We start from the raw sequence: 13983 nt of genomic DNA on the forward strand, positions 1-13983 counted from the left end.
CGTGCCGTGCCGAGCCGCGCCGGCCCCTGACGTGGACGGTGCCGAAGGCGGGGCCGCGCCCGGGGGGCCGCACCGGCTTTATTAACGCCGCAGGTCGCGATGCGCGGCCCAGGCAGGGGCGCAGCGAGCAACAGGAGGCGGCGCGGACGCTCACCGCCCGCCGCTGCCGCCTCCGCCCGGCCCGGCCGCCGGCCCCGGGACTCCCCGGGGAGGGGAGGGGGGGGTGCGGGTGGGGGGGGGCGCGGCTGAAGCGGCGGCGGAGGGGAGAGGAGAGGAGGCGGCGGAAGGGCCGAGGAGGAGCGCGGCGGGGGCCGGCAGCGTGCGGGGAAGGCTGGGCGGCGGTCCCCGTGATGCTGCTCCTGCCCCTGTGGGTAGTGGCAGCCGCGCTCCTGGGGCTCCGCGCCGCCGCCGGACGGCAGGTGAGTGAGGCAGGCAGCCAGCCAAGCGGGGTGGCACCGGGGGTCGCGGGGGGGAGGGCGACACACACACACACACACACGCACCGGCTCCTGCCCCCCTTCGCCTCCGTGCCCGTCCCTCTGCCAGCGGGCCCGGGAGGCTGCCGGAGCTTTCGCCGCCCCCTTCCCTCGGTCCCCGGCCAGGGGAGCTGCGGGCTGGGGCTGTCCCCGGAGCTCGGCTGGAAGCGCCGGGGCACGGCGGCCCGCGGGTGGGCTGCCGTGGGGAGGGTCCCGAGGGCGGCTGTCCCTCTATCCCTTTGCAAACCTCAGCGTCCGGCTCTCCCCTCTCCGGCACCGAGCTCGGAGCTGCGATTACCGGGCGTGCAGCATCGCCGCTGCCGGGTCCGGTCCCGCAGCCCCGGCCCCCGCTGGTGCCACGGTGGTGATGAGCTGGCGTTGGCAGCCAGCTGCCGCCAGCGCTGCCCCTGCTGCCGCTTGGGAGGTTCGCTTCCCTTTCCAGCTCCCCAGCACGGAGGCGAAACAGGAGTTGGTCCCCACGCGTGGCTCTGCACCACTCTGGCACCCTGTGCTTCCCGGCATCCATCACTTGGGGGGCTTCTCTCTGGCCGCTGGAGCCCCTCTCTGGCGCAAAAGATCTGTAGAGCAGGGCGCTCGGAAGGAGGATTGCCCTGCAGCTCCCTTGCTGCCAGACCTACTCTGCTAGTCCACGCGTGGGGAGCAGCTGTTTGTTCGCTTAGGGAGGAGTGCCACCCCCAGAAACCGAATACCAGGGATGTAAAGCATGGTGCAACACAGGACAAGTCGTTTTCCAGCCTCCTGGAAGCTCACTGCTGTCACACACTGTGAATCCCACCCCCCCTCCCCCTCCCAAACAACTTCCTACATGTGTTTCTTTTCTCTCTCTTTTTCTCCCCAGGCTGACAAAGAAGAGCAGATCCAAACAGGTAAGGCCCTTTTTCAACTCTGAGTGCTGCTGTCAAGGTGGGGAATAGGTGGAGGAAGCTCCACAAAGTGGCTTATTTGCTGGCAAAGTGATCTGTATGCAGGCCAGCCCTCCCTCCTGTACCCCCCACCCACCACCACCACACCAGTGCCACCCAGGAGCATTGTGATGTGGCATGACTTGAATTTGCAAGCCCTCTCATTGTGCACTTCTGCAGCCCCACGGGTTTGGGCTGCCCTGCTGAAACAGAAAGCAAGAGGAGGCTGAAACTGCAGCGTGCCCCTCTGGATGGGAGGGCAAACCCAGCCTGGGATATGACAGCAAATCTGGGTCAGACACTTTGTGCTCAGCTCTGAATCGAGGAGGAAATGCCTCCCCCTGAATGGGGCCTGAAATGGTGCCAGGGGAGGGTTAGGTTGGGTATTAGGAACAATTTAGTTGCTGGAGGAGTGGTCAGGGGTTGGAAGAAGGCTGCCCAGGAAGGTGGTGGAGTCCCCATCCCCAGAGGTGTTCCAGAAACCTGTGGCCATGGCACTTGGGGCCATGGTGGTGGTGGGTTGATGTTTGGACTGGATGATCTCTCAGGCCTTTTCCAACCCAAACAATCCTGTGTTTCTACCCTGTTTGGCTGGGGCCTTCATCCCATTTCCCTTCTGTGTTGGAAGGGCTCAACCTTTTCTTTGAGCTGGGAAAAAAAACACCCCATCTCTAATGCCAAGGCCTCTTCATAGCCCATGGATGGCACCGTGTGGTTCTGGGTGCCTCATGATGAGTCTGAAGTGGTGCCCTTGGGGAAGGGAAAGTGCAGTGCAGCAAGGCTGGGGGCTGCTAGGCGAGGTGCTTGTGGTGCCCCTGGGTGCTTCGTGGTGAAACTGAAGCCTCTCCAACTCCTCTCTAAAGACAAGAAGCTTCGTTTAGTCAGCAGGCTGCATGCACAGTTTAGTTTCTGGAGATCTGTGGTGGTTGAGGTTCACATCAGTTAGTGCTCTGTGGGCTGGAGGGAGGCTGTGGAGGGATCTCTCTGGGCTGGAGGAGGCTGTGGAGGGACCTCCGTGGGATAGAAAGAGTTATGGAGGGGTCTCTGTGTGCTGGGAGGAGGCTGTGGAGGGATCTCTGTGGCATAGAAGGAGTTATTGGGGGGTCTCTGGGCTGCAATGAGGCTGTGGAGGGGTCTCTGTGGGATAGAAAGAGTTATGGAGGAGTCTCTGTGGGCTGGAAAGAGGCTGTGGAGGGATCTCTGGAATAGAGTTATGGAGGGGTCTCTGTGGGCATGGAGGGAGGCTGTGGAGGGGTCTCTCTGGGCTGGGAGGAGGCTGTGGAGGGGTCTCTGTGTCATGGAAGGAGTTATGGAGGAGTCTCAGTGGGCTGGAAGGAGGCTGTGGAGGGATCTCTGTGGCATGGAAGGAGTTATGGAGGAGTCTCAGTGGGCTGGAAGGAGGCTGTGGAGGGGTTTCAGTGGGCTGGAAGGAGGCTGTGGAGGGGTCTGTGTGGCATGGAAAGAGTTATGGAGGGGTTTCAGTGGGCCGGAGGAGGCTGTGGAGGGGGGCTGGTGGTGAGAAGAGCCTTTGCAGAGCTGGCTGTGGAGCATCTGCTCGCTGGGAGGGTGCTTGGGGGCAGCTTTCCAGCCCGAGAAGCAGCAGTGGCGGGAGCGGACCCCTGGCAATTCTATTTCCAGTTGCCCTCAGCCCTGCAGTTCTGAGGTTTGGAGCTGAGGCTTTGCACAGAGAGGCATTTCAAGCATTTTCTCCGAGTTTTGGAGGTCTTCTTGTCTCGATTTCAGTCCTGGCAGCACGTCCTCCCGGGCTTAGGTTGGTTTCCACTGCGCTGGGTGAATAATGGGAGCCGAGACAGCGAGGTCCATTTAAACCTCCCTGGCAAGCAGAGTCCTTTTCCAGTGGTATGCTGAGCCTGGGCTTTATTTCGGGTCGTTTCCAGGAGAAATAGATTGTATTTGAATTTCAGAAACCATAAGCTATACAGGAATGTGTCTGCAAATCACAGGCTGCAGCAGGCAGGATGCCTTCAGCTGGGAAAGAACTTTGTGTCCTTCAGCTTTTTTTCCCCCTTCCCTTCCCGGCCCCAGAGCTGCTGCTGCTGCTGCAGTCAGGAGCATTTGAGAGGCAGGAGCTGCAGGAGAGATGCTGCTGCATGGGCAGAGAGGAGGTGGGGGGGTGGAAATAGGGCACCTCACACGAAGCCCCCAGCACTGGCTTGGTGTGGGACAGGTTCTGGTGGTGCCTTGGTAGCTTTTGCAGCTGATGTGGCCCTTGCTCTTCACAGAGAGAGCTGTTGGCTGTTGGGATGTGCTGCCCAGGGAGGTGGTGCAGTCAGCATCCCTGGAGGTGTTCAAGGGAGGATTGGATGTGGCACTTGGAGCCATGGCTTGGTTAGTCAGGAGGTGTTGGGTGACAGGTTGGACTGGATGATCTCTGAGGTCTTTTCTGACCTTGTTGATTCTGTGATTCTACCTGGGAAGGGGGAAGGTGGGGGATGAAGAGGGTGTTGGCTGGGGGGGTTTGTCCACTCACAGACCTCTGAGTCTGTGTTTTCACAGGAGCTCTTCCCCAGGAGGGTGGTGAGAGCCTGGCACAGGTTGCCCAGGGAGGTGGTGGCAGCCTCCTGCCTGGAGGTGTTTGCAGCCAGGCTGGAGGTGGCTGTGAGCAACCTGCTGTGGTGTGAGGTGTCCCTACCCATGGCAGGGGGCTTGGGACTGGCTGAGCCTTGAGGTCCCTTCCAGCCCTGACAGTTCTGTGATTCTGTGGTCCCAAATCACAGACTCCCAGAATGCCAGGCTGGAAGGGACCCCCTGGATCATCTGCTCCAACCTTTCCAGGTGATGGTGTAGTTGAAATGAGCTGGCTCAGCACCCTGCCAAGCTGAGGCTGGAAACTGTCCAGCACAGGGGAGCCTGTGACCAGTGTAGGGCAACCTGCAGCTGGGCAGTGCAGGACCTCCTTGGGATGGAGCTCAGTGATGCTTGGCTGCCTGACAAATGTGGTGGCCTTTCATGATGTGAGCAGCAGGATGAGGGAGAGGATTCTGTCCCTCTGCTCTGTTCTGCTGAGAGCCCACTTGGAGTACTGCCTCCAGTTCTTGGGCCCCCAGCACAAGGATGTGGAGCTGCTGGAGAGGGTCCAAAGGAAGCCACAAAGATTATGAGAGGGCTGCAGGACCTCCCCCATGGGGACAGGCTGAGAAAGTTGGGGTTGTTCAGCCTGGAGAAGAGAAGGGTCCAGGGAGACCTTAGAGCAGCCTTCCAGTACCTGAAAGGGACTTGAGGAGAGCTGGGGAGGGACTTTGGACAAGGGCTGGGGGTGACAGGATGAGGACAATGGCTTTGAGCTGGGAGAGGGGAGATTGAGACTGGAGAATTCTTGGCAGTGAGGGTGGGGAGACACTGGCACAGGTTGCCCAGGCAGGCTGTGTATGTCCCCTCCCTGGAGGTGTTCAGGGCCAGGCTGGATGAGGCATGGAGCAAGCTGGGGCTGGTGGGAGGTGTCCCTGCCCAGGGCAGGGGGTTGGAAGTGGCTGATCTTGAAGGTCCCTTCCAACCCAAGCCATCCTGTGTTTCTGTGGCTGATGGCTCACCTGGGTCTTCTCAGCACAAGCAGACAGTGTCTCAGTGGGCTTTGGGTCAGGACTGAGTGCCTGCTGGCTTCCCAGGCCTGGCAGTGGGTGGCTGTGGCTGGCAGGGATCGATGGTGTTTGTTGAGGGGCAATCCATATTGTCAGAGCAGAGACAGCTGCTGGTTGGGATTTATCCTGCTCTTGGCGGCTTTAAACCGCTCAGAGCTCACCAGTGCTCGGTGCTCTGAGCTGTGCTGCCCCAAGTGTGGCTTGCTCAGAGCCTGGAGCTTCAGTGACAGCAGAAGCTGGGCCAGGATGGGCTCCAAAAGGGCTTGTCCTACTTTTAAGTTCCCTATGAAGTGTCACTTTGCATCGGTGGTGTAGGTTTTGATTTGGCCCAGGGCTGGCTGCTGTCAGCAGCTAATCTTTTTCTCCTAGCCTGGAAAGTCACTTAGGACAAATTAAGCCACAGAGGGGTTAGGCTGGGTTGTGTTGTGGTAGTGGTGGTGGTGGTGCTTCTTTTTTAGCTATCAGTGAGGAATGTATTGGAGATGGGGAGTTACCCAGGCTTAATTAACTGCCTTAATGAATAATGCACTGCAAGTGCCTGCAAGCTGTCAGGGGGAAATCATCCCCTTGTCACTCCTGAAATAGTAAACCTCAAGCTGCTGGCCCTTGAGGTGATGCTGTGCCTGCCTCCTGCCTCAGCCTCCCACACTGCAGCTTCATTGCTGCTCGCTTCTGCCTCTGGGATGTGTGACCTGCAGAGCAGCAGAGCCAGGCTGCCCCCCCTGTCCCAGCCCAGATTAAGAAACCCTTCACCTGCAGCTCAGCAGAGGCTGCCAAGAGCCCACAAAGAATTCCCTGAGCTGCCCCTGCTGGTGCAAGGATCTGAGCTTTGCTGCCTAGCTGGGGGGGTGAGGAGCAGACCAAGCCTGGGTGCCCCTAGCTGCAGGAGGTAGCAGCGGAGGAGCAAACTGCTGTGGCTGTGGCCACCTTTTGTTTGGCTTAATTCAGGAGCTGCCCTTCAGTACCTGCAGGGATCCTACAGGAAGGCTGCAGAGGGACTTTCCATGAGGGTGTCTAGAAATGGGACAAGAGGGAATGGTTTGATGGGGAGGGAGAGTAGGTTTAGACTGGATCTTAGGGAGAAGCTCTTCAGTATGAGGGTGCTGAGACTCTGGAACAGGGAGATTGTGGCTGCCTCCTCTCTGGGGGTGTTTGAGGCCAGGTTGGATGAGGCTTCAAGCAACTGAGTGATTTCAAGGCAGCCCTGCCCATGGCAGTGGGGTTGGAGCAGATGATCTCTGAGCTCCCTTCCAACCTGAGCCATTCTGTGATTCAGTTGTGTCCCTACCCATGGCAGGGGGGTTGGAGTAGATGATCTCTGAGCTCCCTTCCAACCTGAGCCATTCTGTGATTCAGTTGTGTGCCTCCCCATGGCAGGGGGGTTGGAGCAGGTGATCTCTGAGGTCTCTTCCAACCTGAGCCATTCTGTGATTCTAATCACCTTAGGAGCAGATTCCAACTAATTCTTGACAGTGCTGAGTGAGCAACCTGGGCAGCCAGAAGGTGTGACAGGGGGGTTACAACTGGAGGATCTTTCAGGTCCCTTCCAACCCAAACCCTTCTATGAATCTAGGAAGCTTCCCCTTCAACCCAACCCATTCTGGGGTTCTTTGACTTCATGAAATCAAAGAAGCAACCAGCTTGGAAAAGACCTCAGAGATCATCAAGTCCAATCTATTACCTAACACCTCCTGACAGCTTACCCATGGTTCCACATCCAAGCCTTTGATGAACACCTCCAGGGATGGGGACTCCACCACCTCCCTGGGCAGCCCATCCCAATGACCAATCTCTCTTGCTGGGAAGAACTTTCTCCTCCTCTCCAGCCTGAAATGAGCTGCCCCTGGAGCACCCTCTGAGCACAGCCAGCAGCAGTGTCCTGCTTGTTGCTCTGGTGCCACACTGCTCTGTGGCTGCACCTTCAGCCTCAGCTTCCACTGCTGCTGCTCTCACCTGGGCTTGGGTTTGGCTGCTTGTGGGGGGTTGAAATCATCCCCCCCAAAAGAAAACTGCCAGCCTAGCTCTGTTCAAAGCAACCAAAGGTGCATTTACAAGCAGGCTAAAGGCTAGAAGCAGGAGGTGCAGTGAGTGTGTACAAAACATGCAACGTTTACATGTGTTTACCATTTGTAAACAGCACAAGAACCTCCCTGGACAAATCCAGGGGGCTGCTAACAGCTTCCCCCTGCCTGCTGCCTTTCCCCCTGTACAAGGGAAAAGAGAGAGAAGAGCAGAGCCTGTGGCTTGTTAGTACTTAGCCACAACAAAGAGCGCAGCCAAGGTCAGCAGCAGCCAAGCAAAAGCCACCAGCCAGGATCTGCTAGAGCAAAGAAGCTGGAAAAACAAAGAGTTAGCTCATAGAATCATGGAATCAGCTTGGAAAAGACCTCAGAGATCATCAAGTCCAACCTATTACCCACTCCCTAACACCTCCTGACTGACTAAGCCATGGCTTCAAGTGCCACATCCAATCCCTCCAGGGACGGTGACTCCACCACCTCCCTGGGCAGCACACCCCAAGGGCCAGCAGCTCTTTCTGGGAAGAACTTTGTCAGTGATCAGAGCAGTGAGCTCATTTAGACCTCCTTTTCCCTTTTCACTGGTCATTTATTGCCCCCCTGCCGCTTTCCCACTCCACCTGGGGCCGCTCTCCCTAGGCTCAGCCTGAAACCGCCTCCCTGCTTCCCTCCGCAGAGCTTGGGAGCGGCAGGGCCAGGCCCTACGGGTTCGTGATCCCCATCAGCACCAGTGCAGATGGCAGCTACATCTCCAACATCCTCTCTGCCAGCCACCAGAGGAGATCCCCCCGGGAGGCCTCCCAGGGCCCCAGGCAGCTCTACTTCAACGTCAGCGCCTTTGGCAGGCAGTTCCACCTCCGCCTGAAGCCCAACGCCCGCCTGCTGGCTCCCCGGGCCGCCGTGGAGTGGTTTGAAGACTCTGGGGGTGATGCTGGCAACGGGAGTCAGGCCACAGCTGCCACCCACGGCTCCTGGAGGAGAGAGCCTCTCCGCACCAACTGCGCCTACGTGGGGGACATCACCGACGTCCCCGGGGCGTCCGTGGCCATCAGCAACTGCGACGGGCTGGTAAGGCTCCTGGGGGTGGCACTGCTGCTGGGTTGGCCACCAGGGGGCTGGGTTGGTACCCCTGGAGTGAGGTCTGGTGTGACCACCAAAGCTCTGGGTGGGACCCATGGCATTGATGAGCTCTGGGTGGGACCCATGGCATTGATGAGGTCTGGTTTGGCCACCAAGTGTCTGGTTGGATCCTTGGCATTGATGAGGTCTGGTTGGACCCATGGCATTGAGGCCTGCTTTGGCCACCAAATGTCTGGTTTGGACCCATGGCATTGATGAGGTCTGGTTGGACCCATGGCATTGAGGCCTGCTTTGGCCACCAAATGTCTGGTTTGGACCCATGGCATTGATGAGGTCTGGTTGGACCCATGGCATTGATGAGGTCTGGTTTGGCCACCAAGTGTCTGGTTGGATCCTTGGCATTGATGAGGTCTGGGTTGGACCCATGGCATTGATGAGGTCTGGTTTGGCCACCAAGTGTCTGGTTGGATCCTTGGCATTGATGAGGTCTGGGTTGGACCCTTGGCACTGATGAGGTCTGGTTGGACCCTGGGCATTGAGGCCTGCTTTGGCCACCAAATGTCTGTTTTGGACCCATGGTATTGATGAGCTCTGGGTGGGACCCATGGCATTGATGAGGTCTGGGTTGGATCCTTGGCACTGATGAGGTCTGGTTGGACCCATGGCATTGAGGTCTGGTTTGGATCCTTGGCATTGATGAGGTCTGGTTGGACCCTGGGCATTGATGCCTGCTTTGGCCACCAAATGTCTGGTTTGGACCCATGGCATTGAGGCCTGCTTTGGCCACCAAATGTTTTGTTGGACCTCTGGCATTGATGAGGTCTGGTTGGACCCATGGCATTGATGAGGTCTGGTTTGGCTCCTTGGCATTGATGCCTGATCTTGCCCAGGGAGGTTGTGGATGTCCCCTCCATGGAGGTGTTCAAGGCCAGGCTGGATGAAACCCTGAGCAACTTGGGCTGGTGGAAGGTGTCCCTGCCCATGGCAGGGGGGTTGGAAGTGGATGATCTTTCAGGTCCCTTCCAGCCCAAGCCATTCTATGAGTCTCCTTGGATGGAGAGAGCTTGAGGTGTGCTCCCTGCAGTGAGAGAGACCTTTGGGCTGAGGGGTGTCTGTGGGCAGTTGTCCTGAACGAAGCTCTCCTGTGCAGTGAGGCAGCAGATGAAGGCAAGCAATTGGATTAGCTGCAATGAGCTTAAGGAGTGCAGCAGCTCCAGCAGAGGCTGCCATGTGGCTGCCAAGCTGCTCCTGCTGTGCTGGCACTGAACTGCAGTGAAGCAGTGGCTGCCTTCACCAGCAGCAGAAGGCAGCAGGTGCCAGAGGGGTCCTGAGTGAAGAGGAGGAGGTTCCTGGGGTGTGTGGCTTATTGCCTCTCTTTTCTCACAGCAGGAGAAGCCCTTCAGGTGCTTTCATGGTCTTAGGGCCTGGCCCAGGAGGAGCTGTGCTCTTAGTTTGAGTAGAAGAGTGAGGGAATGCTCCTGAGTCCCTCTGGTCTCGATTCACCTCACCCCAAGCTGTCTCCTGTAGTCTTTGAGGGGCACCTTCAAGGTCCTGAACCATTGTGGCAGGGTTGGGAACCATCCTTTGGAGCACTCTGCCTTGCTAACCTCATGCTGCTCTTGCAACAGCCTTTTGGAGCTCTGAGCAAGTGAGTGTGAGAGAAAGGATGCTGAAGGCTGCTGGGATTCCAAACTGATGGAGCTTTTCCTCCTGCCAGCTCCAAGGCTGGCAGAAGTGACCTGAAGTGAGCTTCTCTGGTGGCCCTGCTGCTGTGCTCTGCATCTCTCAGCCATGCTGGAATCACACAATGCATCAGGTTGGAAGGGACCCTCGAAGCTCATCTTGTCCAACCCCCCTGCGCTCAGCAGGGACAGCTCCAGCTAGAGCAGGCTGCCCAGGGCTGCATCAAGCTTGACCCTTCATGTCTCCAGGGATGGAGCCTCAACCACATCCCTGGGCAACCTGCTCCAGTGTCTCCTGATGACGTGCAGCCTGGATCCAGCCTGAAGAGCTCCCTCCTGGTGAGGTGCAGCCTGGATCTGCCCTGAAGAGCTCCCTCCTGGTGAGGTGCAGCCTGGATCTGCCCTGAAGAGCTTCCTCCTGGTGAGGTGCAGCCTGGATCTGCCCTGAAGAGCTTCCTCCTGGTGAGGTGCAGCCTGGATCTGCCCTGAAGAGCTCCCTCCTGGGGAGGTGCAGCCTGGATCTGCCCTGAAGAGCTCCCTCCTGGTGAGGTGCAGCCTGGATCTGCGCTGAAGAGCTCCCTCCTGGTGAGGTGCAGCCTGGATCTGCCCTGAAGAGCTCCCTCCTGGTGAGGTGCAGCCTGGATCTGCCCTGAAGAGCTCCCTCCTGGTGAGGTGCAGCCTGGATCCAGCCTGAAGAGCTCCCTCCTGGTGAGGTGCAGCCTGGATCTGCCCTGAAGAGCTCCCTCCTGGTGAGGTGCAGCCTGGATCCAGCCTGAAGAGCTCCCTCCTGGTGAGGTGCAGCCTGGATGTGCCCTGAAGAGCTCCCTCCTGGTGAGGTGCAGCCTGGATGTGCCCTGAAGAGCTCCCTCCTGGTGAGGTGCAGCCTGGATGTGCCCTGAAGAGCTCCCTCCTGATGAGGTGCAGCCTGGATGTGCCCTGAAGAGCTCCCTCCTGATGAGGTGCAGCCTGGATGTGCCCTGAAGAGCTCCCTCCTGGGGAGGTGCAGCCTGGATCTGCCCTGAAGAGCTCCCTCCTGGGGAGGTGCAGCCTGGATGTGCCCTGAAGAGCTTCCTCCTGGTGAGGTGCAGCCTGGATGTGCCCTGAAGAGCTTCCTCCTGGTGAGGTGCAGCCTGGATCTGCCCTGAAGAGCTCCCTCCTGGTGAGGTGCAGCCTGGATCTGCCCTGAAGAGCTCCCTCCTGATGAGGTGCAGCCTGGATGTGCCCTGAAGAGCTCCCTCCTGGGGAGGTGCAGCCTGGATCTGCCCTGAAGAGCTCCCTCCTGGGGAGGTGCAGCCTGGATCTGCCCTGAAGAGCTCCCTCCTGGTGAGGTGCAGCCTGGATCTGCCCTGAAGAGCTCCCTCCTGGTGAGGTGCAGCCTGGATCTGCCCTGAAGAGCTCCCTCCTGGTGAGGTGCAGCCTGGATCTGCCCTGAAGAGCTCCCTCCTGGTGAGGTGCAGCCTGGATCTGCCCTGAAGAGCTCCCTCCTGGTGAGGTGCAGCCTGGGTCTGCCCTGAAGAGCTCCCTCCTGGTGAGGTGCAGCCTGGGTCTGCCCTGAAGAGCTCCCTCCTGGTGAGGTGCAGCCTGGATCCAGCCTGAAGAGCTCCCTCCTGGTGAGGTGCAGCCTGGATCTGCCCTGAAGAGCTCCCTCCTGGTGAGGTGCAGCCTGGATCTGCCCTGAAGAGCTCCCTCCTGGTGAGGTGCAGCCTGGGTCTGCCCTGAAGAGCTCCCTCCTGGTGAGGTGCAGCCTGGGTCTGCCCTGAAGAGCTCCCTCCTGGTGAGGTGCAGCCTGGATCTGCCCTGAAGAGCTCCCTCCTGGTGAGGTGCAGCCTGGGTCTGCCCTGAAGAGCTCCCTCCTGGTGAGGTGCAGCCTGGGTCTGCCCTGAAGAGCTCCCTCCTGGTGAGGTGCAGCCTGGGTCTGCCCTGAAGAGCTCCCTCCTGGTGAGGTGCAGCCTGGGTCTGCCCTGAAGAGCTTCCTCCTGGTGAGGTGCAGCCTGGATCCAGCCTGAAGAGCTGCTGCTGAGGGCCTGGCTGTAGCACATGGGAAGCTCTCAAGGAGGTCAATCCCAGCCCCCTGAATCAGAATGTTGTCCACCTGGCAGGCAGCAGTGGCTCAGGCTCGTTTGGCAGTCCTGCATTGGTCTTCCCCTGCCCTGCTGCCTGCTTCCCACAGGAATTCCAGGCTCCCAGTCAACCCCCTTGACCCCCTGTGCCTGCTCCTGCCACTTGCACTCTGCTCTGCTTGGCAGCTCCTGGGACTTACTGACTGGGTTTGATGGGCTGCAGCTGCCTTGCTGGGTGGACAGACCCCATCTGGGAGCCCTCAGCCTCTCCTCCCCCTCTGACTGAGCAGGCTTTGGGCACTCTCAGCCTGGGCTTGGGCTTCACCCCTGTCTCTTCTCTGGGACAGAGCACTTCCTGCAGATGTCCTAAGCCCTAGCAAAGAGGATTCTCAAAGCTGAGAAGCTCCAGAGGTGGTGAGAATGCAGTGGCATCCTGCCACATCTTCAGGACTTTAGGACCACAGGATGTTAGGGGTTGGAAGGGACCCAAAGAGATCATCCAGTCCAAGCCCCCTGCCAGAGCAGGAGCAGAGAATCCAGCACAGGTCACACAGGAACACATCTTAGGGGTTGGAAGGGACCCAGAGAGATAGAATAAAAACCAAACCAGGTCACACAGGAGCACATCCAGATGAGGCTTGAAAGTCTCTGGAGAAGGAGACTCCACAACCTCTCTGGGCAGCCTGCTCCAGGGCTCTGTGACCCTCACAGTGCAGAAGTTCCTCCTCATGTTGAGGTGGAGCCTCCTGTGCTGGAGTTTATATCCACTGCCCCTTGTCCTATCCCAGGGTGCAAGTGAGCAGAGCCTGTCCCCTCCCTCCTGATCCCCAGCTCTCAGATGTTGATAGCCATTGATTAAATCCCCTCAGTCTTCTCTTCTCCAGACTAAAGAGCCCCAGCTCCCTCAGCCTCTCCTCACAGGGCAGTGCTCCAGTCCCCTAATCACCCTCCTTGCCCTCTGATGGATTCTCTCCAGCAGATCCCTGTCCCTCTTCAACTGGGGAGCCCAGAACTGGATGCAGTTCTCCCTTCAGCATCCTTGCAGCCCTCCCTTGGGCTCTGTCCAGCAGATTCCTGTCCCTCTTCAACTGGGGAGCCCAGAACTGGCTGCAATATTCCAGGTGAGGTCTCAGCAGGGCAGAGTAGAGGAGGAGAACCTCCCTGGATCTGCTGGCCACACTCTTCAGGCTTCTTGTGTGGAAGGAGCATGGGGAGGGGAGCAGGTGGTGACTGAAGTGTCAGGGTGGTGTAAAGAATGGAGAAACTCTTTCCTCTGTCTGGTTTGCTTCTCCTTGAAGGGGTCACTCATAGCAAGCAGATCTCCATCCTTGCTTTGTGTGGGGCAGTCAGGGCTCCTGCAGGTGGCTGCTCAAGCCTTATTGATTTCTCCTTTGGTTTAGGACAGGCCCAGAGGTGGGCTCATGATAGAGGTGCCTCATTGTTGGCCCTTTAGTGTCTCCTCCTCTCCTCCTGCCTTGCCTCTCTCCCATTCTCATCCTTTCCAACATCTCCACATCTTCCACAGCTCTCCTCCAGACTCAGCTGTTGGGAAGCTTTCTCTCCCTGTCACAGAGTTGGTGGCTGCCAGATACCCCAGGCAGAGGCATCCATGGCTTGGAGAACACTTCATAGGTTCATGGATTCACAGGGTGGGTTGGGTTGGAAGGGACCTTCAAGATCTTCCAGTCCCAACCCCCTCCATGGGCAGGGACACCTCCCACCAGCCCAGGCTGCTCAAGGTCTCATCCAGCCTGGCCTTGAACACCTCCAGGCAGGGGACATCCACAGCCTCCCTGGGCAACCTGTGCCAGTCTCTCCCCACCCTCACTGGCAAGAATTTCTTCCTCATCTCCAGCCTCAATCTGCCCTCTCCCAGCTCATTGTCCCTCATCCTGGCACTCCAAGCCCAAGGTGCTGTGAGCCTGCAGAGGATCTGAACCCTTCTAAGTCCCAGCTCAATTCTTCTCTCTCTGCCTTCTGCCCTGTTCCTCAGGGACCCTCAGCCTAGGAGCAAAGGAAGATCACAACCCAGCCAAACCAAGAGCTCTCTTTCAGGGGTGCAGGGAGGGCATCTTGGCTTCAGGACCCTGTGGTTCACACCAGCCTCTGGCTTGCCTGCTCGGGGGTGGCCCGCGGGGAGAGCCT

General features: G+C 58.6%; 1 protein-coding gene across 1 annotated transcript in view; it reads left to right on the top strand.

The window, feature by feature from the left end:
- Positions 1-268: 268 nt before the first annotated feature.
- ADAMTS3 (ADAM metallopeptidase with thrombospondin type 1 motif 3) overlaps positions 269-13983 on the top strand; it is a 63909-nt gene continuing 50194 nt past the window's right edge. Inside the window, exons 1-3 of the mRNA XM_068165713.1 lie at positions 269-419; positions 1336-1363; positions 7693-8084. Coding sequence (XP_068021814.1) covers positions 351-419; positions 1336-1363; positions 7693-8084 — 489 coding nt within the window. The 5' untranslated portion in view covers positions 269-350. The remainder of the gene's footprint in view (positions 420-1335; positions 1364-7692; positions 8085-13983) is intronic.

The sequence above is a fragment of the Melanerpes formicivorus genome, unplaced genomic scaffold, assembly GCF_026170545.1.
Source record: "Melanerpes formicivorus ecotype bairdi unplaced genomic scaffold, bMelFor1.0.p_v2 SCAF_92, whole genome shotgun sequence".
NCBI lineage: Eukaryota > Metazoa > Chordata > Aves > Piciformes > Picidae > Melanerpes > Melanerpes formicivorus.